The sequence below is a fragment of the Erpetoichthys calabaricus genome, chromosome 18 (assembly GCF_900747795.2).
Source record: "Erpetoichthys calabaricus chromosome 18, fErpCal1.3, whole genome shotgun sequence".
Lineage (NCBI taxonomy): Eukaryota > Metazoa > Chordata > Cladistia > Polypteriformes > Polypteridae > Erpetoichthys > Erpetoichthys calabaricus.
In genome coordinates, this window is record NC_041411.2 from 5,132,094 (window position 1) to 5,156,281 (window position 24,188).

Genomic DNA, 24,188 nt, shown 5'->3' on the forward strand with positions numbered 1-24,188 from the left:
ACGACAGCTGAAAGTACCCAGAATGGTGTCAAGTACGTGGAGAAATAAAATAAACGAAATAAAGTAATTAAATAGCCTGAGGCAGCATTCGAAGACATCGTCGAGGGACGTGTGGTAAATGTGAACGAAACATTGGCGCAGGTGCTGTGTGTGCGCCCCCTGTTGTTTGGTTACTACGATTGTGTTGGAGGGAACGTAAGCTTGAAAGAATTCGTGAAAATGTGAATTGCGGGATATGTGTTTGTGGTAAGCGGCGTGTTGCACTCTGTCGAGACGTTCAGGGAGCGGATGACGAAGGACCACAGGAGATGCGGATTTCAGTGCTCAAAACACCTGAATCAACACATCGGCCTAACGACGGCAGTAAAGCACCGACGAGGCTCCGCAGCACTCGCCTTCTGACTGAATGTCTAGTCTGAACAGATAACCAGTGAGTTTGAACGCGCCTGTCTCATTGGAAACACAAACGCGCCGTGACAAACTAGCTGCAGCGTTTTAACAAGCAGCATGTGTATGGTAGTGTGGTACTGGTCCTATAATTTTGACTTCCGTGTCGACACCATCCTTCAAACCTCGGAACTGGTACCAAAGCAGAAAGCAAACCCACATACCAGTCCCCATTGTGGCGCACTTCACGACAATACAGGTGGCATCCCATGCATCAAAGCAGTGGGAGATGGTTGAGCCGTGGCATCTACATGACATCGAAACACATACTGTCTTAATGTGTGTCGAAGAGCAGGTGTGTCGTCCGGTTTACTTGTGAAATACTGATAGCCTAGCGTAGTGCTGGGCAGTATGACCAAAATTCTATATCACGGTATTTTTCAAAATTATACCAGTTTCACGGTATTCAACAGTATTTTTTTTCCCCACGCATGAGTGGATGTTAACCACATTTTCCACTGCAATTACTGGCTAAGAATAACCTATTCCACTGTCATGAGAATTGCACATTGTACAAAAAAAACATTTTAGATAGATAAATAGTGTAGTAGGCAAGATTGAAATTATAGATAACAAGAAAGACATTATGATAGATAGTACTTGGTATAGTACACAGGATAACATAGATAGTGTTTGGTGTAGTAGGCAGGATTAGATAGATAGATAGATACTTTATTAATTCACATACTCCAGCAGCAGCATACGGATACAAAAACAATATTAAATTAAAGAGTGATAACAATGCAGGTATACAAACAGACAGTAACTTTGTATAATGTTAACGTTTACCCACCCGGGTGGAATTGAAGAGTCGCATAGTTTGGGGGAGGAACAACAACAACATTTATTTATATAGCACATTTTCATACAAAAAGTAGCTCAAAGTGCTTTACATAATGAAGAGAAGAAAAATAAAAGACAAAATAAGAAATTAAAATAAGACATTAGTTAACATAGAAAGGAGTAAGGTCCGATGGCCAGGGTGGACAGAAAAAACAAAAAAAAACTCCAGAAGGCTGGAGAAAAAAATAAAATCTGTAGGGGTTCCAGGCCACGAGACCACCCAGTCCCCTCTGGGCATTCTACCTAACATAAATGAAATAGTCCTCTTTGTAGTTCGGGCTTCTCACGGAGTCACTTGATGCTGATGGTCATACAGACTTCTGGCTTTTAATCCATCCATCATTGTTGGAACATCATGGTGCTTTGGGTAGATGGTGGTGGCGCACGCCACCACCAACTGGACACCGGAAAAGGAAACAGAAGAGAGAGTAGGGGTTAGTACAGATTTTGAATGAATAGTTATTATAATGAATTAGATATACAGAGTATCAGGATTAAATTACAGTGAAGTTATGAGAAGGCCATGTTACAGTAATGTGTTTTCAGTAGTTTTTTAAAGTGCTCCACTGTATTAGCCTGGCGAATTCCTACTGGCAGGCTATTCCAGATTTTAGGTGCATAACAGCAGAAGGCCGCCTCACCACTTCTTTTAAGTTTTGCTCTTGGAATTCTAAGGAGACACTCAGTTGAGGATCTGAGGTTACGATTTGGAATATAAGGTGTCAGACATTCCGATATATAAGCCGGGGCGAGATTATTTAAAGCTTTATAAACCATAAGCAGAATCTTAAAGTCAATTCTGAATGACACAGGTAACCAGTGTAGTGACATCAAAACTGGAGAAATGTGTTCGGATTTTCTTTTCCTGGTAAGGATTCTAGCAGCTGCATTCTGCACTCGTTACAAACGATCTCCTCAGTCTGTCAGTGGAGCAGGACGGTGACAGCAGTCTGTCGCTGAAGCTGCTCCTCTGTCTGGAGATGATCCTGTTCAGTGGATTCTCCATGATTGATAGGAGCCTGCTTAGCGCCCGTCACTCTGCCATGGATGTCAAACTGTGCACACAAGTATTAATCCAGGTTGGCATGGCCCCATGAAGTGATAGTTTTCAAGGGGGTGGCTCTAATGAAGAGAAGGAATCACATTGCATGACAGTTGCAGTCAAAATATATAACCTTTTTATTTAACAAAGTTTGCAAACAACTTAAATTATAATTTTGACAACATATTTTCAACCATCCAAAGAGGCATTTAGACTTAGTAAAATATCCAGAGGTGCTTGTCAAAAGTTGTATTGCACTGAACATGTCTTAGAAAAGGAATAAATAAATATTTTTTGTAAAACAACTACACTTTCTGTTAATGTTAACAATCTCTGTCCACTGACACGTTAAGGTGACTTTTTAAACAACTTTACCATCATTAAACTGCATAATATTTAAACTAATAAATAATGACAATAAAATCAATAGTTGTATTATTACTGATAGTTGAACTATTACTTCAAGGCTTCAAGCCCAGGTGCATTACACAGTATTCACCAAATTAAAATAATAATTCTTTGCATTTATATAGCGCTTTTGTCACTACTGAAAGCGCTCAGCAATTACAGGTTAAGGGCCCATCTATCTATCTATCTATCTATCTATCTATCTATCTATCTATCTATCTATCTATCTATCTATCTATCTATCTATCTATCTAGCAGAGTCCCTGTTGGCATTTACGGGATTTGAAACGGCCACCTTTCGATTGCCAGGGCATATCCCTAGCCTCACAGCCAAATTAAAATAAAACAAGTGCAATCTTGGTGATGACATCTTTACCAACTGTACCATCATTTAGGCAAACTGCATTAATATGGACCTTGCTTCAAGCTAAGCTATATACATAAATAATAAACCTGCAACTTGCATTTATGATGCTATTTGTGGTATCGCCCTACAGAATTGTATTAGGGCCACGGTGAAGAAAAAAACAAACTGTATGTCGAGAATAAAGTCGACATTTCCACTCTATTCTCATAGTTTACTTTATAATTGAAGTAGAATGTCGTAAACTAAACTTCATCCTAAAATCATTGTTTAATTTACTAGATTTTCTCAAACTCCGTCATAAGTTAATGCAGCACATTAAATGCTTTGTGTTGTGTTCCCCGACCCAGTTGTTAATCACTACGCTTCTTAAACTGACTTCCTCCGCACTAAGAGGAGACAGCGATCACCGCACAGAATCCATTCACTGTATGATATTCCTGCTCTCTGAAAATTTAGAATGCTAAGATAAATACTTGATATCATTTTCATGATGAAATGCATTAAAGCAGGTGTTAAACATGCACGGTAGTGTGGCGGTAGTGCTGCTTCCTCGCAGTAAGGGGTCCCCAGGTGTACGTTCAGTGTAGAGACATTTATGGCAGGTGTGACGAGGCTCCAAAAAGCTGAATGTATGACTGGGTATCGCACAGGTTTAACTGAAATATTGTGTAAATGTTGGGTTTGTGATCTGCTGGTCGGAGACACGAACACAGAATTCAATGCATGTTCTTCTGAGCGGGCTCTCTTTACTGCACGCGTGCTGTCTCTATCTGACGTACCAAAACCCCAGTTCCTATCCTCCCTTTTTCTTTCTCCACATAACCAATCACCACACGATAAACGTCTTTGTGAAATTAAAACTAGTCATTAACTTAGCCGACGGAGTGATCAGAACTTTGAAAATATCTTCGTTATACATGTTTAATTATGCCATCCATTCAGAGTTGTGCCCATCTCTGAACGAGTCGCCAGCACATCGCAGGGTGAATACGAGCAAAACATACACTAGCAGGGTCAATATAGCATAACAAAACCCCACATCCTACATGACTCTGAAAGGAAACTGAAGCGCCGAGTAAACCCACCAGAAAAACATGCAAATGCAAGCAAGGCAGGGTACCCCCGAGACAAGTGTAATTATTAGTAAATTAAATATTAATTTTACGATGAAGTTTAGTTTACGATGTTCTACTTTAATGACAAAGTACGAGAATAAAGTCAACATGTCATCACACTATTACACAGTACCCAGGTACATTACACTGTATTGAAAACAAATAAAACAAGTACAACTTGGCTTGCAGTATTATCTAGTAGTATAGAAACAGTGTTTACACATCTGACCTTTTAAAACTAAAGCATCTCCAGGCGACAGACATGACTTCTTCTTTTCGGCAAAAAGTTCTTTTGTGTCATCATGTTCAACTTTATCGTCAGCTACAGCTTCAGTTTTGGAATGTTCTCTGTCCATTTTCACTTCGCAATACCTACACTACCACACCTATTTAGCGGTGTAGCAGTGAAAAAGAGCCCCCATGCAACACCTCTGTGTTTAGCGGTGTAGCAGTGAAAAAGAGCCCCCGTGCAACACCTCTGTGTTTAGCGGTGTAGCAGTGAAAAAGAGCCCCCGTGCAACACCTCTGTGTTTAGCGGTGTAGCAGTGAAAAAGAGCCCCCGTGCAACACCTCCGTGTTTAGCGGTGTAGCAGTGAAAAAGAGCCCCCGTGCAACACCTCCGTGTTTAGCGGTGTAGCAGTGAAAAAGAGCCCCCGTGCAACACCTCCGTGTTTAGCGGTGTAGCAGTGAAAAAGAGCCCCCGTGCAACACCTCCGTGTTTAGCGGTGTAGCAGTGAAAAAGAGCCCCCGTGCAACACCTCCGTGTTTAGCGGTGTAGCAGTGAAAAAGAGCCCCCGTGCAACACCTCCGTGTTTAGCGGTGTAGCAGTGAAAAAGAGCCCCCGTGCAACACCTCCGTGTTTAGCGGTGTAGCAGTGAAAAAGAGCCCCCGTGCAACACCTCCGTGTTTAGCGGTGTAGCAGTGAAAAAGAGCCCCCGTGCAACACCTCCGTGTTTAGCGGTGTAGCAGTGAAAAAGAGCCCCCGTGCAACACCTCCGTGTTTAGCGGTGTAGCAGTGAAAAAGAGCCCCCGTGCAACACCTCCGTGTTTAGCGGTGTAGCAGTGAAAAAGAGCCCCCGTGCAACACCTCCGTGTTTAGCGGTGTAGCAGTGAAAAAGAGCCCCCGTGCAACACCTCCGTGTTTAGCGGTGTAGCAGTGAAAAAGAGCCCCCGTGCAACACCTCCGTGTTTAGCGGTGTAGCAGTGAAAAAGAGCCCCCGTGCAACACCTCCGTGTTTAGCGGTGTAGCAGTGAAAAAGAGCCCCCGTGCAACACCTCCGTGTTTAGCGGTGTAGCAGTGAAAAAGAGCCCCCGTGCAACACCTCCGTGTTTAGCGGTGTAGCAGTGAAAAAGAGCCCCCGTGCAACACCTCCGTGTTTAGCGGTGTAGCAGTGAAAAAGAGCCCCCGTGCAACACCTCCGTGTTTAGCGGTGTAGCAGTGAAAAAGAGCCCCCGTGCAACACCTCCGTGTTTAGCGGTGTAGCAGTGAAAAAGAGCCCCCATGCAACACCTCCGTGTTTAGCGGTGTAGCAGTGAAAAAGAGCCCCCGTGCAACACCTCTGTGTTTAGGTGTAGCAGTGAAAAAGAGCCCCCATGCAACATCTCTGTGTTTAGCGGTGTAGCAGTGAAAAAGAGCCCCCGTGGCGTCATCATGGGGGATGTTTGTGTAAACAGCCTCAACGTCCATTGTGGTCCCTAAGGGGCCCGTAGCAGACAGTTGTTTTTTTTAGGAAATCCGTGGTGTTCTGGATGTAGGTGGTTGTATTGCGGGCAAGGGGTTGAAGGATGTGCGCCACCCAACCTGAAACATTTTCTGTTAAGTGAACCGATTCCTGAGATGATTGGCTTTCCTGGGTTCCCTTCTTTGTGAAACTTGGGACGCTCATTTTGGGGGCTCTCAGGAATTCAACTGCTTACTGTCAAGAGGAAAGCTGATTCCTGTCTTGTTTTAGTTTCTCCTCGTAGAGCTCTGTGGGGTCTTCCTGTAGACCCGTAGTGTTGGACACTTGCCTATGTGCCTCCCGAATTTAGTCAGACGCGTTCATGTCTGCTGGTTTGATAATGAGCTCCGTATTTTCCCTTCGTGAATGTATGGCTCTACGTATGGCACAACGCAAACTTTTAAAAAAGCCCCAAATCTATCAGGATGACCCAAGGCTGTCAGCTTTGAGCACAAGAAAGGTGCTCTTTAAGTAAAATGTGTTACTACTATTATTATTAGTATTATTAATACTATTAATATTAGTATTATTAATAAATAATTATTATTAATAATATATATTATTATATTATAATTAGTTTTATTATTGTTAGTATTAATACTATTAATATTAGTATTATTAATAAATAATTATTATTAATATATATTATTATTATAATTAGTATTATTATTATTACTATTATTATTATTACTATTTAGTATTATTAAGTTTACCAGTAAAATGGACACGTTTTGCTGTCGAGACTTTTGATTATCAGGCCACAATTATCTCTTCTTTTTTTAATTGCCGTACTTAACACCCAGACTCTCACCAGCCTTTCCCGTTGTAATTAACTCCTGGACGGCTTCATTATTTTTCTTTTGTCAGACTCCTTTTTATTACCCAGATTGTGACAAACATGTTTTTTTTTCATGCAGCGCTCTCATTGTCACGTTCCCCCTCCAGCTCGAAGTCCTCACCCGACATCGCAGAATCCGAATCATTGATAATCCACGACACGTCCTTGGCAGAGGCTTTTTGACGCGGGTGGCTGCGCCATGCTGTAATGAAAATGAATGGCGAGTCGCATTTATCTTGTGCTCTTTGCTCCCATCTACTGCATAAAACGAATACATTCTAGGTGACTTTGTTTTTTGGCGGTTAGCCTTCTTTACGTGTTGAACGGAGGAGGCTGGGAACATGCGCTGATACAGAGCGTGGCTGCACCCGCCACGCGATGAACCACCTCAGGATCACAAGTGTGAACGGACAAAATAAAAAGATCTGAATTCATTAAAGTCGCTTTCCTTTCCGTTTGTAAAATCGCACACTTTTCCGTTTCCTTTCACTCAGTTTATTCCTCCATATTGTTTAACATAAAGGTTGTTATTCCGGTCTTTTCTCTCTCTCTCTGGTAAAGTGTGCCTCGCTGCTCTCTGTTGTGACCTGTAGGGGACACCAGTGAGCTCCCAAACCCTCCAACACAAGTATCAGTTGAACCTTTGGGTTTATTTTCACCAATCAGTTTGCAGATGATACCAAGACCGGTGGATTAGCAGATAATTTGGAATCTGTTATATCATCACAGAAGGACTCGAATAGCAGACAGGGCTTGACGTCAGTAAATGTAAAGAATTGAGGTGTGAATACACAATGGGCAGTCGGAAAATTGAGAGTACAGTTTATGTGAAGAATTTATCAGTCGTAGTGAACTTGACGCTATCACCTGCCAGACAGTGTTCAGAAGCCATTAGGAAGGCAAACAGAATGTCAGGTTATATAGCGCCTTGACGTGTGGAGTACAAGTCACAGGAGGTTCAGGTCAGGCTGTATAACACACTGGTGACGCCTCATCTGAAGTCTGGAGTCCTGTTATGCAGTTTGGGTCTCTCAGGGTACAAAAAGGACACAGCAGCACTAGAAAAGGTCCAGAGAAGAACGACTTGGTGGAGTCCAGGGCTACAGGGGTTGAATTAGGAGGAAAGATTAAAAGAGCTGAGCCTTTACAGTTTAAACAAAAGAAGACTAAGGGGAGACCTGACTGAAGTGTTTAAAATGATGAAGGGAATCAGTCCAGTGGATCGAGATGGTGACTTTTAAAGGAGTTCATCGAGAACATGGGGACACAGTTGGAAACTTGAGGGGAAATTTCGCACAAACATTAGGAAGTTTTTCTTTACACAAAGAACGATTGACGCTTGGAATAAGCGACCAAGTAGTGTGGTGGACAGCAGGACTTTAGGGACTTTCAGAACTCGACTTGATGTTTTTTTGGAAGAAATAAGTGGAGTGGACTGGCGAGCTTTGTTGGTCTGAATGGCCTGTTCTCGTCCAGAGTGTTGTAATGTTCTAATACGTCACAGGTGATACGCCGATATGGCACCTCTTCAATTCTCTGTCTCTTCTCCTTTTACTCCTTCACACACTCAAAAGGCCCGTAGGCCCGGTTTAAAACCTTGTGCCCTCTACACCTTACACATGGCAAGGCTGGTCACTAACTGAGAATAATGTGAAGTCAGAGCTGTTAGAAATTTCTAGAATATTCTTCTTATGCAGGTTATAGGAACCTCCCATAGATTATGCATTGTCATTTAGTAAAATATTTATGAATCTTATGTAACTAGGAAATGGCTCTTACAACCATAACGCTTAGAAACGAAGATGCTGAAAAAATGATTTTTCTTTTTGTGATCTGCCAATTTAGCGATCACCAGTTTGAGTCTTTTGTAGTGAAGTTTGGCCGATTTAAATCAATTGGCGCGTCCCTAATTAAAAGTGATCCCCGGCGGGCCGCCACTCCTCACATCTCCCAATCCCGATACGACTCCTCGCATCATAACACTCTGCTTCCCGCTCCCACTTCACAGTCTATTCACATGAAAGTTCCGACTGGGAAGCTCATTTTTCTCATTTGTTGGTTACCATATTACCGCGCAGCCCAAAAATGTGAAATCCCACAAATTGACCTTGTCCTGTGTGATAATGATTTTATTTTTTTTTTCCCCCCAAACCCTCCAACTGACCCAGTTTTCATATCGTTGAATAAATTGAATCTGGTGGTTGAGATTCTGGGCCATACCTCCTGTTCCCTGGGGATAGCTGCACACTTTAACTTCTTTGTTTATTTTTTTATTTTTTTTTACCTCAAATCACGTCAATCTAATTTATTTTTTCTTCTTCTTCTTGTGTGCATTTCATTTAGGTGTCCTGCACACTTAGTCGCCTATTACCGTGCGCTTTGAGAGGCCCTAATTAGTTTAGAAGTTGTGAGTGTGGTAGGCCTGCCCCGTAAATCGAATTAGGAGAAGAACCTCAACGTTAATGCTTCTGTGTAAATGTGATTAGAGCAGGCACAATTGTCAATGACCGGTCCAGTAGGTGGCGCTGTTTACCAAGTCGATCCTTTCCTTGAGCGCACACTGAAGTGTCTTTAAAATGGCAGGCTCCTCCACCTTCAAATACGAGTGCGGGCCAGTAAGTTTGGGGATTTGAAACTGGCCCACCTGGAATGACTTGGTTGCACCCCCTCAAGGGGTGATGAATCTTCACACTTCTTGACTCCGCTGCGTCAGGCAGTTTCACTGTCGCCATTCTTGCATGTGTGTGTATTTGAGCCATTTGATACGAGAGACGCTGGGCCTCGGCACACCTTCTGACATGAAACATGGTGTGTTTTCAGTTTGTTTGTGAAGGTGTTACAGAGTGCTGACGGCCCATGGCCTGAAACTGCAATCTGAGTCGGCGTGGCTAACGCAGTCAGCTGGCATCGCGTTACGCAACGTTTCCAGCACTTCTCAGTTATCTTTCTAGCCATGGCGGTGTGCGGAATCAAAAATCTGGCGTGAAAGCCCCCTCTTCAGCTAGCAATTGAGGAACGACTAAAGCGGGGCGTCTCGTATTCTCACCGGTGGCACATTACATGACGTCTCGTCAGAGGGGACGACTGCAGTTGCTGGTCTCAGTGCCTGCATAATTGCAGGGTGTGGCAGTTTACAAGACAGCTCCACATTTTTAGAGTATCGCGAGCTCGCCCGTGTTTCGGCGGAGACAATGCTGTGTTGTTGTTTTAAAGCCATTTTGTTTTATTAATATATTTTTTGTTCAACGTTCCAAAGTCTGTTGTACCGTGGACATCCTTAAGGACTCTACCGTTTCTTTTACTTCTTTGATGGTCTGTTTTGTGCAAGTTTCTATTTCCATTGTAAAAGAAGCACACCGAAACAGCGTTAAAGGGTCGGGGAGACGTCCCCGTAGAGTGTAGGAAAATGCAGTTTAAGTAATATGAGGTACAGACAACTGTAATCATCAGTACAAAGACGTCTTTCAGGCGGACAAGATGGCGTATTTATGGAGGAGGGGACGGTGAAAAGGATGTTGGGAACAGCAGGGAATCCTGGGAGGTTCATGATGTCACGTGACGACACGTGACTGAGGAATACGGAAGTTGCCCGGCCGTCTGAATGTGCGACTGGAGGTGAATTCATGGCGCAGGGGTCTCTTGTGATAGGACAGAGAGATTGGTTAGTACACTGGCTTTCTCCCCTGTCTTGTGGGTTCGCGCTAACACATCGGGTCCTTCGGCTGCCCCCTAGTCGCGCGTGTGTGACACCATGTATTATCTTTATATTTAATTTATTTTTATTTATTTATTAGGGGGCTCTGCCCCCTGCTCGCTTCGCTCGCCCACCCCCGGGTTTGATTAACCGTTTATACAATTTAAAGAGACTGTTATTTTCATGGGAATTGTTCCCTTCTCTTTCGATTCTATGTTGCATCGCTTCTCCGTGATCATAAATACACACCTGAGCGAATTGTGGTGTCTTCGGAATGAAACTTGTCGTAGCTTTAATCGTTGTGGCACCACAGATTCTCATAGCATATGGTCCATTATTGTGCAAGTCTACGTTTTGAGCGTTGAATGATGCGATCGTGAAAAGTTTATTGTAGACTCGGATATTTTGCTTGTAGTGTTTGTGGATTTCACTTCCACCAAACAGCAAATCTTTTCATTCCGCCTCTTCGTGGGGAGGCAACACTAATTTGACGATCTGTAAGTCTCTGACTTCAAGTTCAAAGCCTTACAATATCTACATACATGTCCATATATTCAATCTCTTTTTGCTGTTCCGTTATTTCACTGAGTAATAATTTCCATTTGTTTGTGCTAATGTGATCTTTACTTTTTTTTATTTTTGATAGTTTCGATTTTTACTACTTTCATATTCTTTAACTTGCTCTGTGTGTGTATTGCGTCCACGTGTTTCTTGAGCCTTTCGAATTCCACTGCTTTCATAATCTCTAAGCTGCTCTGCTTGTGTGCTCGTTTTTGAACGTCTTTTTATGAAGTCGTTTATTTCTGACCCCGATTGGACCTACGAGGTTTTCAATCCCACTTGGTCCGAACTGATAATTACTTTCCTTATTTTCTGAATTTGCACATACGTTATTATTGTTGTTTGTTGCCTTCTTTTCTCTCCAGTGCTTTGGGGTCTGTTTTCGACGTGCTGCTCTTTCTTCTTCGGTTAGTTGTTAACGTGCCATCTCGAACGTATCACATTTTTAAGAGCTGGGAGCACATGAAGTGTGTCCGCCAAAAACATTCCAACAGCTGAGACGGTTAGATGTCTGTGATGTTGTTTTAATTTGTTTGTAAGTAGGGTGTGACGTGCAAAAGCCACCGTCTCACAGGTCTTGCTTCCAAAGGTTGTAAAGTCTACTCTCGCGTGACGTCAAAGTGTCTTTCCGAGACTGTCACGTCTCAACCCAGGATTTTTTATTATAATACAGTAATCCCTCCTCGATCGTGGGGGGTTGCGTTCCAGACCCCCCCGCGAAAGGTGAAAATCCGCAAAGTAGAAACCATATGTTTATTTGGTTATTTTTATATTGTCATACTTGGGTCACAGATTTGCACAGAAACACAGGAGGTTGTAGAGAGACAGGAACGTTATTCAAACACTGCAAACAAACATTTGTCTCTTTTTCAAAAGTTTAAACTGTGCTCCATGACAAGACAGAGATGACAGTTCTGTCTCACAATTAAAAGAATGCAAACATATCTTCCTCTTCAAAGGAGTGCGTGTCAGGAGCAGAGAATGTCAGAGAGAGAGAGAAATAAAGCAAACAATCAAAAATCAATACGTGCCGTTCAAGCTTTTAAGTATGTGAAGCACCGTGCGGGAAGCACGTCGCTTGACAAAGCAGCTGCACGGAAGGGAGCAATGTGAAGTTAATCTTTCGGCATTTTTAGACGAGCGTCTGTATCGTCTAGGGGTGCAAACAGCCCCCCTGCTCACACCCCCTCCGTCAGGAGCAGAGAATGTCAGAGCAAGAGAGAGAGAAAAGTAAACAATCAAAAATCAATACGTGCTGTTTGATCTTTTAAGTATGCGAAGCACCGTGCAGGAAGCATATCGCTTGACAAAGCAGCCACATGTAAGCCCAGCAAGGATGGCAGCAATGTGAAGGTAATCTTTCAGCGTTTTTTGAGGAGCGGCCGTATCCTCTAGGGGTGCGAAGAGCCCCCATGCTCACCATATATTTGAGGAGTTTTATTTAATATGTAATATGCGCTCTGGTTGGGTAGCTTCTCAGCCATCTGCCAATAGCGTCGTCCCTTGTATGAAATCAACTGGGCAAACCAACTGAGGAAGCATGTACCAGAAAGTAAAAGACCCATTGTCCGCAGAAATCCGCGAGCCAGCAAAAAACCCGTGATATATATTTAAATATGCTCACATATAAAATCTGCGATGGAGTGAAGCCGCGAAAGTCGAAGCGCGATATAGCGAGGGATTACTGTAGAAAGATTTATTTTTTCTTTAACTTATTATAAAGTACTTTGATCTTAACATTTTGTTTGTGAATGTCAGTCAGTCAGTCAGTCAGTCAGTCAGTGTCCAACCCGCTATATCCTAACACAGGGCCACAGGGGTCTGCTGGAGCCAATCCCAGCCAACACAGGACGCAAGGCAGGAAACAAACCCTGGGCAGGGTGCCAACCCACCGCAGTGTTGTAGTATTGAATTTATAAAAGAAGGGGATAAATAAAGTATCCTATCTATCTATTATATAGTGCCTTTCACATCTATCTCTGTATTATATAGTGCTTTTCACATCTGTCTATTATATAGTGCCTTTTACATCTATGTATCCATCTGCTCTGTTTAATCACAAATTTTGTGTAACTAAGGACAGTTACATGAATCACTGCATTGTAGTATGTATCTTTTTTGTTGTAGTATTCATCCATCCATCCATTATCCAGCCCGCTATATCCTAACACAGGGTCACGGGGGTCTGCTGGAGCCAATCCCAGCCAATACAGGGCGCAAGGAAGGAATAAATCCCAGGCAGTGCGCCAGCCCACCGCAGGGCGCACACACCCACACACACACACACACCAAGCACACACATTAGGGACAATTTAGGATGGCCAGTGTACCTAACCTGCATGTCTTTGGACTGTGGGAGGAAACCCATGCAGACACGGGGAGAACATACAAACTCCACGCAGGGAGGACCTGGGAAGCGAACCCAGACAGGTCTCCTTACTGCGAGGCAGCAGCGCTACCCACTGTGCCACCGTGCCGCCCTGTTTGAGAATGTGCCATTAGAAATAAATGTTAATAATAATAATACACTTGCAGAATATAATAAAGAACGGCAGCGTATACAGTATATAGCATTGTACAAACCAGATAAATAAATAAAGAAGATTAAGACAGTGAAGACAGAAATAAATGTTGTGCTTTTATGATGAAAACTTTGCCTATCAGCTGTCAGTGTCTGGAAGGCCAAACCAGGTGATCGCACACATCCACTTGGGGTCCACCGCCCTACCGTGTTTTATCACGGTCACCATCTTGTGACTCTCTTTTGCCCGGTCACAGCCTTGTCGTTTTTTAGTTGACGTTCGTGTGATTTGGAATGAAGAGTTAAGGGTGACCTACAAAGTGTAGGCGCCACGGTGGTGCAATGGTTAGTGCTGCGTCCTTGCAGTAAAGAGACCAGGATTTTGCGTCTCGGGTCGTCCCAGTATTGACTTTGCATGTTCTCTCGGTGTCTGTGTGGGTGCACTGATTTCCTCCCACAGTCCAAAGACATGCAGGTTGGGTGGATTGGTGCCCCGTGTGTGGTTGGCGTGTGTGTCTTCACCTTGTCTAGGGTTTGTTCCTGCCCTGTCCCCTGTGTTGGCTGGGATAGGCTCCATTCACCCCCTGTGACCCTGTTCAGGACTAAGTGGCCTGGAACACGACTGACTTCAGGAGGTTTGACAACTCGGTGTCGTGTCTTACCTCACGGATGGGCTGCTGTATTCTTTGCAGAGCTCTGGCTTTCCAGCTGTTATCTTGCGCTCACTGGTGAGGCGTCATTAGAGAGCGGGTTGAACGGGAAGAGCCAGATAACGGCGCCTATCATCCGCGGCCAGCCTCTAGAGATATGGGGGTGGCGCTGTACCCGCCCGCTCAAACTTCACGCCGGCCCTGACAGCAGAAGGACTGGGGTGCCCGGTTCTCCTCTTGGCTCCTCGTATGACCGCTGCCTGTCACCTGACCCTCACAACTGGGAAGCTCTTTCCAAATCAGATGTCATCTATTATTTACGGAGGGCCCTTATTCATTTTCCTAGATGGTGCTTGAAAGTGCCTAATGGTGACTGCAGCACTCAGATATTTGGAAAGGAGCAGACGGTTTTATGACTCAGGAGGAAGGAAGGAAGGTGCAGCAGCCTTTTGTGAACCCTCCTGATCCATATTTAAGGGGCAGCTTTGGGTACAAGGCAGAGCCCACCCGCCCACTCACTCTCTTACCCTGCATTACGTTGGTAGGGCGTATTGAGAATGTGGGAAAATGAAATGGACAAAACAAGACCACACAGTATTGGGGGGGTTAAAAAAAATACAGGAGATTCATCGACTACGTGAGAAGGCACAGATTCAGACGGGGGTCTCCAGTGCATCATTTAGGGTCACTTTCTAAATGGCCACTTCTAGAAGACCTCATCCCTCTGCCATTCTGCATAATCGGCACATGCGTTTGCGTTTTTCATCCAGCATCTTTTTGCTTGCTGCTTAATGGTAAGGAGACGTGTCTGTTCCGTGTTTATCAGTAAAATGTGCGTCCTAATGGAGAGCACGGCCACTGCACTGCTCTGTTTTTGGGTCGTCCTGGCTAAATTGCCCTCCACGGCCTAGTCAATCGGCTTCCTAATCGTCCCCAGTCTCTGATTGGCTCTCTCTCACCACTAAATGGCTGATGTGTGGTGAGCAAAGTGGTGCAAAATGGCTGCCGTCCCATCGTCCTGGTGCATGCTGGTAATTGAAATGGCTCACCACTAACTATGAAAAGCACTCTGAGCTGTGGGAAAAGCGTCATCAGGGTGGATGGTTTGGAGATAAAGTCAGAGAAGCGCGATAGTGTTGGTTTGGACATGTGTAGAAGAGAGATGCTGGGTATAATGAGCGAAGGGTGGTAAGGATAGAGCTGATAGGTAAGAGGAGAAGAGGAAGGCCTAAGAGAAGGTTAATGGATGTACTGAGATGGTGGGTGTGACAGAGCAAGATGACGAGGACAGGAAGAGATGGAAAAAGATGGTCCGCTGTGGCGACCCCTAACAGGGGCAGCCAAAAGAACAAGACTATTTGTGGGTTGTCACACGTGTGTCTTGGGGACCTCTTAAAGGCTCTGGTGGTCGTAATTCCTCACCGATCCTCAGGGTGGTGCTGTATTCCAACACCTCTCCTCTTTCTCCCTCTGCACAACGGATGATCGAGAACCTCACCACCTGTGATGTCACCACCAGTGTCTGTTCCCCAGGACCCCGCATGTCCATCTTGAGTTGTGGTCTCATCTGAGACGCGTGTCCTCACAGCTTTATTAGTGTTTGCTTTCATAGCAAACGGGGTCGTAGTAAAGCCCCCAAATCTTTATCTTTGTCTTGTCGTCTTGTGTTCTAACAACACATTTTAAACACGTCCCCGTTGCCCTCTAGTTTTTATTTTGCTCCTGATCCTTTTTACGTTTTATTCTTGAACACGACTGGCAGTTGATTAATATTAAAACTTTTTAGGCATTCATCTTAAAGTTGGTTTCTGGGCTCATTAAGCATAATGCGATATAACAGCCATATTTCAGATTTTCCTTTTTCTATTATTTTGAAGAGCATTTTCCATGCCAGGAAGGTTACCTCGTCTTTTGGACACTTCTCGCTAGGCAAAAGGAAAAATAAGAATGAAAGGTTACATGTGTTTAATTTTTGCTGCATCTGTAAAGGGGGATAAAAACTGTCACCACTCTTTACAAACTTTGCAAAATGCGCTTCTCCGCAGTCTGCCTTGTAAAATCTATAACCCATGCTGCTTATGATTTGTTCTAAAATGTACCTGCTGTTTTATTTTTTACTCGTTAAGTTGCTAATGAAAGAGTTGGCCAAATAAAAAATATAAATAGGAGGGAATACTTAAAGATCATTGTCCTGATTTAGGCCTACAGTTGATGATTTGTGGCCTTTTCCTTTTAGGGAAGCCATATTGTGTACTGCTGTCAGGGTCATGTCCCACGTTTCTAGGGGTGTGGTCTCCGGGGTCATGACCTTTACTTAATCAGCATCCGGCATAAAAGGTCAGCCATTTGTTCTGAGCCTTATTCGATCTGCGGATAAAATCCTTATTTTCATTTGGACTTCTCGTCTGATTGCTCTTCACGACTTGCCTGGTTTCCAACTTACTGCGTGTCACCTGACTTTGAATTTTGCCTCTCGTCTGGGTTTCAGTCTCTTCAGTTTATTTTTATTTTCTTTTGTTTGCATTTTATTAAAAAAATGAGTTATGTGTTATCCTACCGAGTCAGGAATCTGAGACACACGACAGCTCAAACACCTTTTCCTTACATGCCACTTCCCAACCAACGGGGTCTTCCTTCAGTCTCACTTGTTCTTCCTATTGAAGTGTGACCACTAATCCTCGATAAGTTATTATTACCAAGGGTGACTTCTCCAATCCGCTTTGGATAAAATCTTTATCTTCATGTTGACTTCTCGTGTGATTGCGTTTCTTGTCTTGCCTGGTTTTTGACTTATTGCGTGTTACTTGACTTTAAATTTTGCCTCTCCTGTGGGTTTCCGTTGCTTTGGTTTATTTTGATTTTCTTTTGTTTTGCCTTTTGCTTGCATCTCCTGATTTTCTCAAGAAATTAATTATCTGCTTTCCTGCTGAGTCTGGACAATCGTGACAATGCAACATGTAGTCTATTCAGTAGCTCCGTTTGTGAGACACAATAAGAGTAATATTTAATAATCTGTGGGTACCACCGTCACATCTTTTGAACCCAAGGAACAGAAAGGTTCATGACGGAGCAGGTGGGACAAGGTGTGGGGGGACTAAAGTAACATGTGCGTTTAATGTGTTTTAACTAATTTTGAGTGATTTTTGTGTGGGTTTCATATACACATTAGAGGCCTGTGAAGTGCACCAAGTTTCTCTTTCATCACATTATTTTCCATGCATAGAAAATCACTTTTCTTGTGAAAGCTGCATCTGTGGACAAGTCATCAGAACTGCTGAATTTGCAGACCCACTGCAAGAAAAAAAAAAACCCAAAATATTAATAATAATGAAGAAGTTATGACTAGGAGTTCTAAACCACATAAATCGCAAAAAGCTGTAAAAATTTGGCAATAACGCCAAGCACCGATTAGATAAACAGGCAAACGCAGAAACTTTATAAACATATAAAGGTTTTTTTTTCCACAGAAATGCTACACCTGAAGGTCTTCATGAACACAAATAGCATTAAGGCGTTTCCTAAAGTCCATAAACAACAGAATCCTGAAATCCAAAAACGGAGCAGGAGGTCTAAAAATTCAGTAAACGGCAATCAGCACAAGGCACAGCAAAAAACGCAGTGTCCTGACTCGGCAGGAAAACCGAGGACTCATTCCTTGAGTTAAACCAGGAGATGCCTACAAACAAACAAACAAAAATAAAATAAGCGAAGTGACCAAAACCCACCCGAGAGGCAAAAATCACAGTCAAAATTCAGGCAAGACACGATAATGAATCACAAAGAGAATACAAAGAAGGTTTAGAAGGATTTCTCTGCAGATACCGTGTTTCCCCAAAAAATAAGACCGGATCTTATATTAATTTTTGCTCCAAAAGATGCACTAGGGCTTATTTTCAGGGGATGTATTAATTCCTGTACAACAATATAAATTTATCCAAATACACTCATATCATCTTCTTCTGGAATATCATCATAACTCTCCACATTCAAACCCTGAATTTCTTGCTATCTCCAGCCGCTTTGAGGATCCTGCCGGATTGATGTACGTACTTCGATGTTTGATGAATGGTTCGAAGTGGTGAAGCAAAATGCCGACATATAAATGGATAAATGGTGCTATGATTTTCAAGCGGTGTATATTCCCCAAAGTAGTGACGCAATACATTTTAAAAGTCTCACTTACCATCTTCTGGGACGTCTTTTTTTTTTTTTTTTGCACCTTTACGATACCGTTCGGATGTACGGTGACATATTTGAGCCACAGAGAAAAAAAAAATAAGGACATAATGAAAATGTGTATTTTGTGATTAAAGTGGAAATTTTGGCTTTAAACTCGAAATGTCCACTTGAACCTCGTTGTTTACTTTGTCATTAAAGCAGACCGTCATAAACGTCATCTTAAAACCGACCCAGTTGTTAATCGCTACGCACTTCTGGGGCTTCCTGCTGACCTGACAATTGCCACACAGAAGACATTACATGTATGATATTCCAGCTCTCTGCACATTTACAATTCTTAGATTTATACTTGATATCACTTTCATGATGAAATCAATTAAAAATGTGTATGTTGCATTTTACAGATAAATCGTTAACTTCATTTAAATAATTCTTCTTCTTCTTTCGGCTGCTCCCGTTAGGTGTTGCCACAGCAGATCATCTTCTTCCATATCTTCCTGTCCTTGTCATCTTGTTCTGTCACCCCCATCACCTGCATGTCCTCTCTCACCACATCCATAAACCTTCTCTTAGGCCTTCCTCTTCTCCTCTTCCCTGTCAGCTCTATCCTTAGTACCCTTCACTCTTTATACCCCTCATCTCTCCTCTGCACATGTCCAAACCAACACAATTTCGCCTCTCTGACTTTGTCTCCTAGCTGTCCAACTTGAGCTGACCCTCTAATGTCCTCATTTCTAATCCTGTCCATCCTCATCACACCCAGTGCAAATCTTAGCATCTTTAACTCTGCCACCTCCAGCTCTGTCTCCTGTGCCACCGTCTCCAGCCCATATACCATAGTTGGTCTCACTACCGTCCTGTAGAACTTCCCTTTCACTCTTGCTGATACCCGTCTGTCACAAATCACTCCTGACACTCTTCTCCACCCTGCCTGCACTCTCTTCTTCATTTCTCTTCCACAATCCCCATTCCTCTGTACTGTTGATCCCAAGTATTTAAACTCCTCCACCTTCACCAACTCTACTCCCTCATCCACACCATTCCACTGACCTCCCTCTCATTCACACACATGTATTCTGTGTTGTTCCTACTGACCTTCATCCCTCTCCTCTCATATCTCCACCTCTCCAGGGTCTCCTCCACCTGCAGATCACAATGTCATCAGCAAACATCACAGTCCATGAGGACTCCTGTCTAATCTCGTCTTTCAACCTGTCCATCACCATTGCAAATAAGAAAGGTCTCAGAGCCGATTCCTGATGTAATCCCACCCTTCGTCACTCCTACCGCAGACCTCACCACGGTCACACTTCCCTCGTACATATCTTGTACAACTCTTATGTACTTCTCTGCCACTCCCGACTTCCTCATACAATACCACAGCTCCTCTCAGTCACCCTGTCATTTGCTGTCTCCAGGTCCACAAAGACGCAATGCAACTCTTTCTGGCCTTCTCTAAACTTCTCCATCAGCATCCTCAGAGAAAACATTGCAACTGTGGTGCTGTTTCTTGGCATGAAACCATCCTGCTGCTCACTAATCATCACCTCACTTCTTAACTGAGCTTCCACTACTCTTTCCCATAACTTCATGCTGTGGCTCATCAATTTTATCCCCCTGTAGTTACTGAAGTCCTGCACATCCCCCTTATTGTTAAATATCGGCACCAGTACACTTCTTCTCCACTCCTTAGGCATCCTGTCACGTTCCAAGATTCCATTAAACAATCTGGTTAAAAACTCCACCGCTATCTCTCCTAAACACCTCCATGCTTCCATAGGTATGTCATCTGGACCAACGTTTTCCATCCAAAGACATGAAGGTCTGGGGATTTGGTGAAGCTACAATGACGCCTGTGTGTGTGTGTGCTTGTGTTCACCTTGCGATGAGCTGATGCCCCGTCCAGGGATTTTGTTTCTGTCTTGCGCACGATGCTTGCTGGAATGGGCGCTTCCCCAAATTGATTAATATAATCATTAAACATCCTTGTCAGAGATATTGTGGCTAGGTGTCCTCAGAATTTAATGGATGTTTCGGGCACAAGTGTCGCATCCAATGTTCCCTCTAAGCTGAGCGCGTGAGCGATCGCTCACACGAATTCAGAGCGTCCCTCATACTTCCCGCACGATCGCTCATTCCGATGGTGTCGCTCGTACTTATCTCACGATTGCTCACTCTGAGGTGCTCATAAATTTTTGGCTTAAACAAAATGTCGCTCATAAACAATGTTTTTTCCTCACTATATGGTACTCCTTAGAGGGAACATTGGTCGCATCGTGTGAAGTATAAACCCAGCCTTAGACGCCTTGCTTTTCAGCCGACGATCTTGACTAGGGCTTGTTTTCGGAGAAACACGGAAACACGGCTCAGACCTTTTAACCCCGTCTGCTGATGAACTCGAGGTCATGACCCCGGAAGATACGCCCCTAAAAGCGGTTTGCAGAAGTGGCTTCCAGCAAAGAAAACGGCTAGAAGACCCAAAATTCAGGCCTGATCATGACGCACGAAACTCCTCAAGAGTTTGCAGTGCATTCAAAATGAACCGCCAGGAACTGTGGGAGACCCACACACAGAGCATAACACGATCAAAAACAAAGAGTAATAGAAATACTCGACATTATCATAAGTAAAAGACTCCCAAAATGAAGGAAACAGACCTGAACGCCAGCATGACCCTGCGTACAAAGACACGTTAAAATGCAAACTTAGAACTTTTCTCTTGGCGCATGAGTGAATGTTGGCTTTTTATTATTAGGATTTGTATTCAGACCTTCATTTTTGTCAAATTTGACAGCCCTCTTTCAGATCCCTAAACACCCTTCATCTTCTTTCTTGCAGATACTGACCTTCGAGACAAAGAACCCGACTGAACTTGCGGAGCGGCTTCGGGCGGTCTGCGGCAACCAGAGCAACGCCTACGCCCGTCTGCTGGAGTATCGCCTCAATGCCTTGCGCGGCCTGTGGAACGCTCAGCGCCAGCTCGCCTTGGAGGAGCAGCAGGAACGGGAGAGCTCGGGCGACGAGGAGACTCTGGCCTTGCTGAAGCGACAGGGCCTCTTGCAGCAGCCTGAGCAGGCGCCCTTTACCTCGCGCATGGGGCTTCTGCTCATCTTCCCCCTCATTCAGTCGCAATCCAGGACGGACCCCTCTCTGTGTAACATCACCGCAGAGGTGTTGCTGAGCTGCCTCCGCGACTGTCAGCCGCTAAGCCTTACTAAAGAGCCAACAGACTGCCTCAATGGCCTCGAGAGCTTGCTTTGCTCGTGGCTGGAGGACCCCAATAGGTCTGGACTGCAGATTCCTCTGAAGCATAAAGAAAATTCGGCGGCAGCCCTGGTGGCACTGGCCTGTGCAAGGTAAAGGAACATGCAAGCCAAGTTAATTAAAAGAGAAATGTGCACTTCTAGAGTGGGGGCATTAGAATGTGACACAGGGTACTTCTTCGGGACGGTGGCTTTGTGTGTTTTCTGTTTTACGGAATTTTTTCTTATGTGCAGCCATGTTGCTTTTTGGTTATTTGGTCGTCATTCTCTTTGCTGTCACATGATTGGTGCCAAACTATATATGACATCGGTAATTAATAACCGATTTTGTTGAAGGTGGCCTTATGGTATTGACGTTATTATTATAATGGAAGCGCGTAATGAAGTGGGTTAGGAATTCTTGACCTTATTATGACAAAGCATTCGTCCTAACGAATCGAAATATGGTTGGTCTTTCTCCACGATATGTCCTTTTGTGTTATCCAGGGTTGAGTGAGACTCGCCACGTTCGTTACAAGATTGGTCCACTTTAAGATTAACACAATTATGCCCGAGTGATGCCCTCCTGCCAGTCACTCAATAATATTCCATTGACGTTGGTTCATTATGAGTGGTGCCTGGTACTCCACATATGGGTGTCTCCAAAACACACTATGGCTCATACATCTATCGGTTAAATGCCACTTAACAGCCAATGGGGTCTTCCTATAGTTGCTTTACCTATTGAGGCATCACCTGCCAGCCTCGACAGATCCATTATCAAGGGTGACTCGCCACATTCGTTACAAGATTGGTCTACTCTTACACTCTAAGAGTAACCGACACACACGATTATTTCTGAGTGATGCCCACATGCCAGTCACTCTGTAGTACACCACATAGGGTCCCATCGATGTCAGTTTGTTATGTGTGAGGCTTGGTGCTCCACATGTGGACTCACCATTGCCATTCTAATAAACGTACGGGTGTCCCCGAGCCACATAACGGCTCGTACATCTATTGGTTATATGCCACTTGCCAACCAACAGCCACACTTGTTCTTCCTATTGACGTGTCACCTGCCAGCCTCGATAAATCCATTATCAAGGGTGACTCGCCACGTTCGTTACAAGATTGGTCTGCTCTTACTCTCTAAGATTAGCAGACACACATGATTTATGTCTGAGCGATGCCCACCTGCCAGTCACGACGTCCGTTCCTTATGAGTGAGGCCTGATACTCCACATATGAACTGGCAAATGTACGGGTGTCCCCGAGTGTCACAGTTCAGGCTCAGTGTAGCTTTTTCTTTTAAGAGAAATTGTGTACCGTTGTCAGGATCACGTCTTGTGTTTCTAGGGGTGTGGTCTCCGGGGTCGTGACCTTTACTTAATCAGCATCCAACATGAAAGGTCTGCCATTTGCTCTGAGCCTTATTCGATCTGCTTGGATAAAATCCTTATTTTCATTTGGACTTCGCGTGCAATTACTTTTCATATCTTGCCTCGTTCCCAACGTATCGCATGTTGCTTGACTTTGAATTTTGCCTCTCGTCTGGGTTTTTAGTCACTTTGGTTTATTTTTATCTTCCTTTAGTTTGCGTTTTTCTCAAGAAATTAGTTATCTGTTTTCCTTCCAAGTCAAGACACCGAGACACATGACGGCTCATACATTTTTTGCTTACATGCCACTTGCCAACTAACGGGGTCTTCCTTCAGCCGCACTTGTTCTTCTTATTGAAGTGTGACTACTAAGCCTTGATAAATTATTATTATCAAGGGTGATTCGCCACGTTCGTTACAAGATCTCTCGCAAGTTAAGATTAAAACACACGGAAACACACAATTACGTCTGGGTGATGCCCACCTGCCAGTCCCTATGTAGTACACCACGTAGGGTCCTGTCTGTTCAACATGGGTTTGTTATGAGTGAGGCCTGCTACTCCACATCACCAGCACATCCCCAAATCACATGACGGCTCATCCACCTTTTGGTTGTGTGTCACGTACCTCCTTCAGCCACACTTGTCGTTCTTATTGACCTCTCAGACTTGACAAACTCTTCAAGGATGAGCAAATGACCATCCATTACCAGGTGTGCTAATATTTGACTTTATTGATTCACTTGAGATCTAAAGAGAAAATCTAGAAATGTAAAAGTAACGCGGTCTTTGTTAAAGAACACGGAGAACAATAGAGGAAAGTATAATAGAAGATACTGCACTGGGCCCTTGGGCAAGGCCTGGAAACTGCTCGAGTGGTGCTGTGTAATGGCTGACCAAAAGGTCATGCGAATTGACAATTTCCCCTCAGGGGGTGGGGAGTAACAAAGTATATCAATAAAATCGATAAAGTCTCGATGATTATATACAGTAGTGCTAGAAGAGCCTCCTGACATTGCGTCGACGTTGTTCTGGGTGGCTTTTGTTTCTCAGCAACTTGTGTCCTTCGACGTCCTGATGAAATTGTCTTTCCTCCTTTCTGACGTGCCTTGTTCTCGGATGTTGCTGTTTTTGTCCTCTTGGGGGCGCTGTTTTTATGTTAAAATCAGATGGGGGCTC

At 43.9% G+C, this 24,188-nt stretch overlaps 1 protein-coding gene across 1 annotated transcript in view; it reads left to right on the top strand.

Moving 5' to 3' along the window:
- LOC114669142 (probable E3 ubiquitin-protein ligase HECTD4) overlaps nucleotides 1–24,188 on the top strand; it is a 206,396-nt gene that overhangs the window by 2,615 nt on the left and 179,593 nt on the right. The window contains 1 exon segment of the mRNA XM_051921368.1: nucleotides 21,225–21,742. Coding sequence (XP_051777328.1) covers nucleotides 21,225–21,742 — 518 coding nt within the window.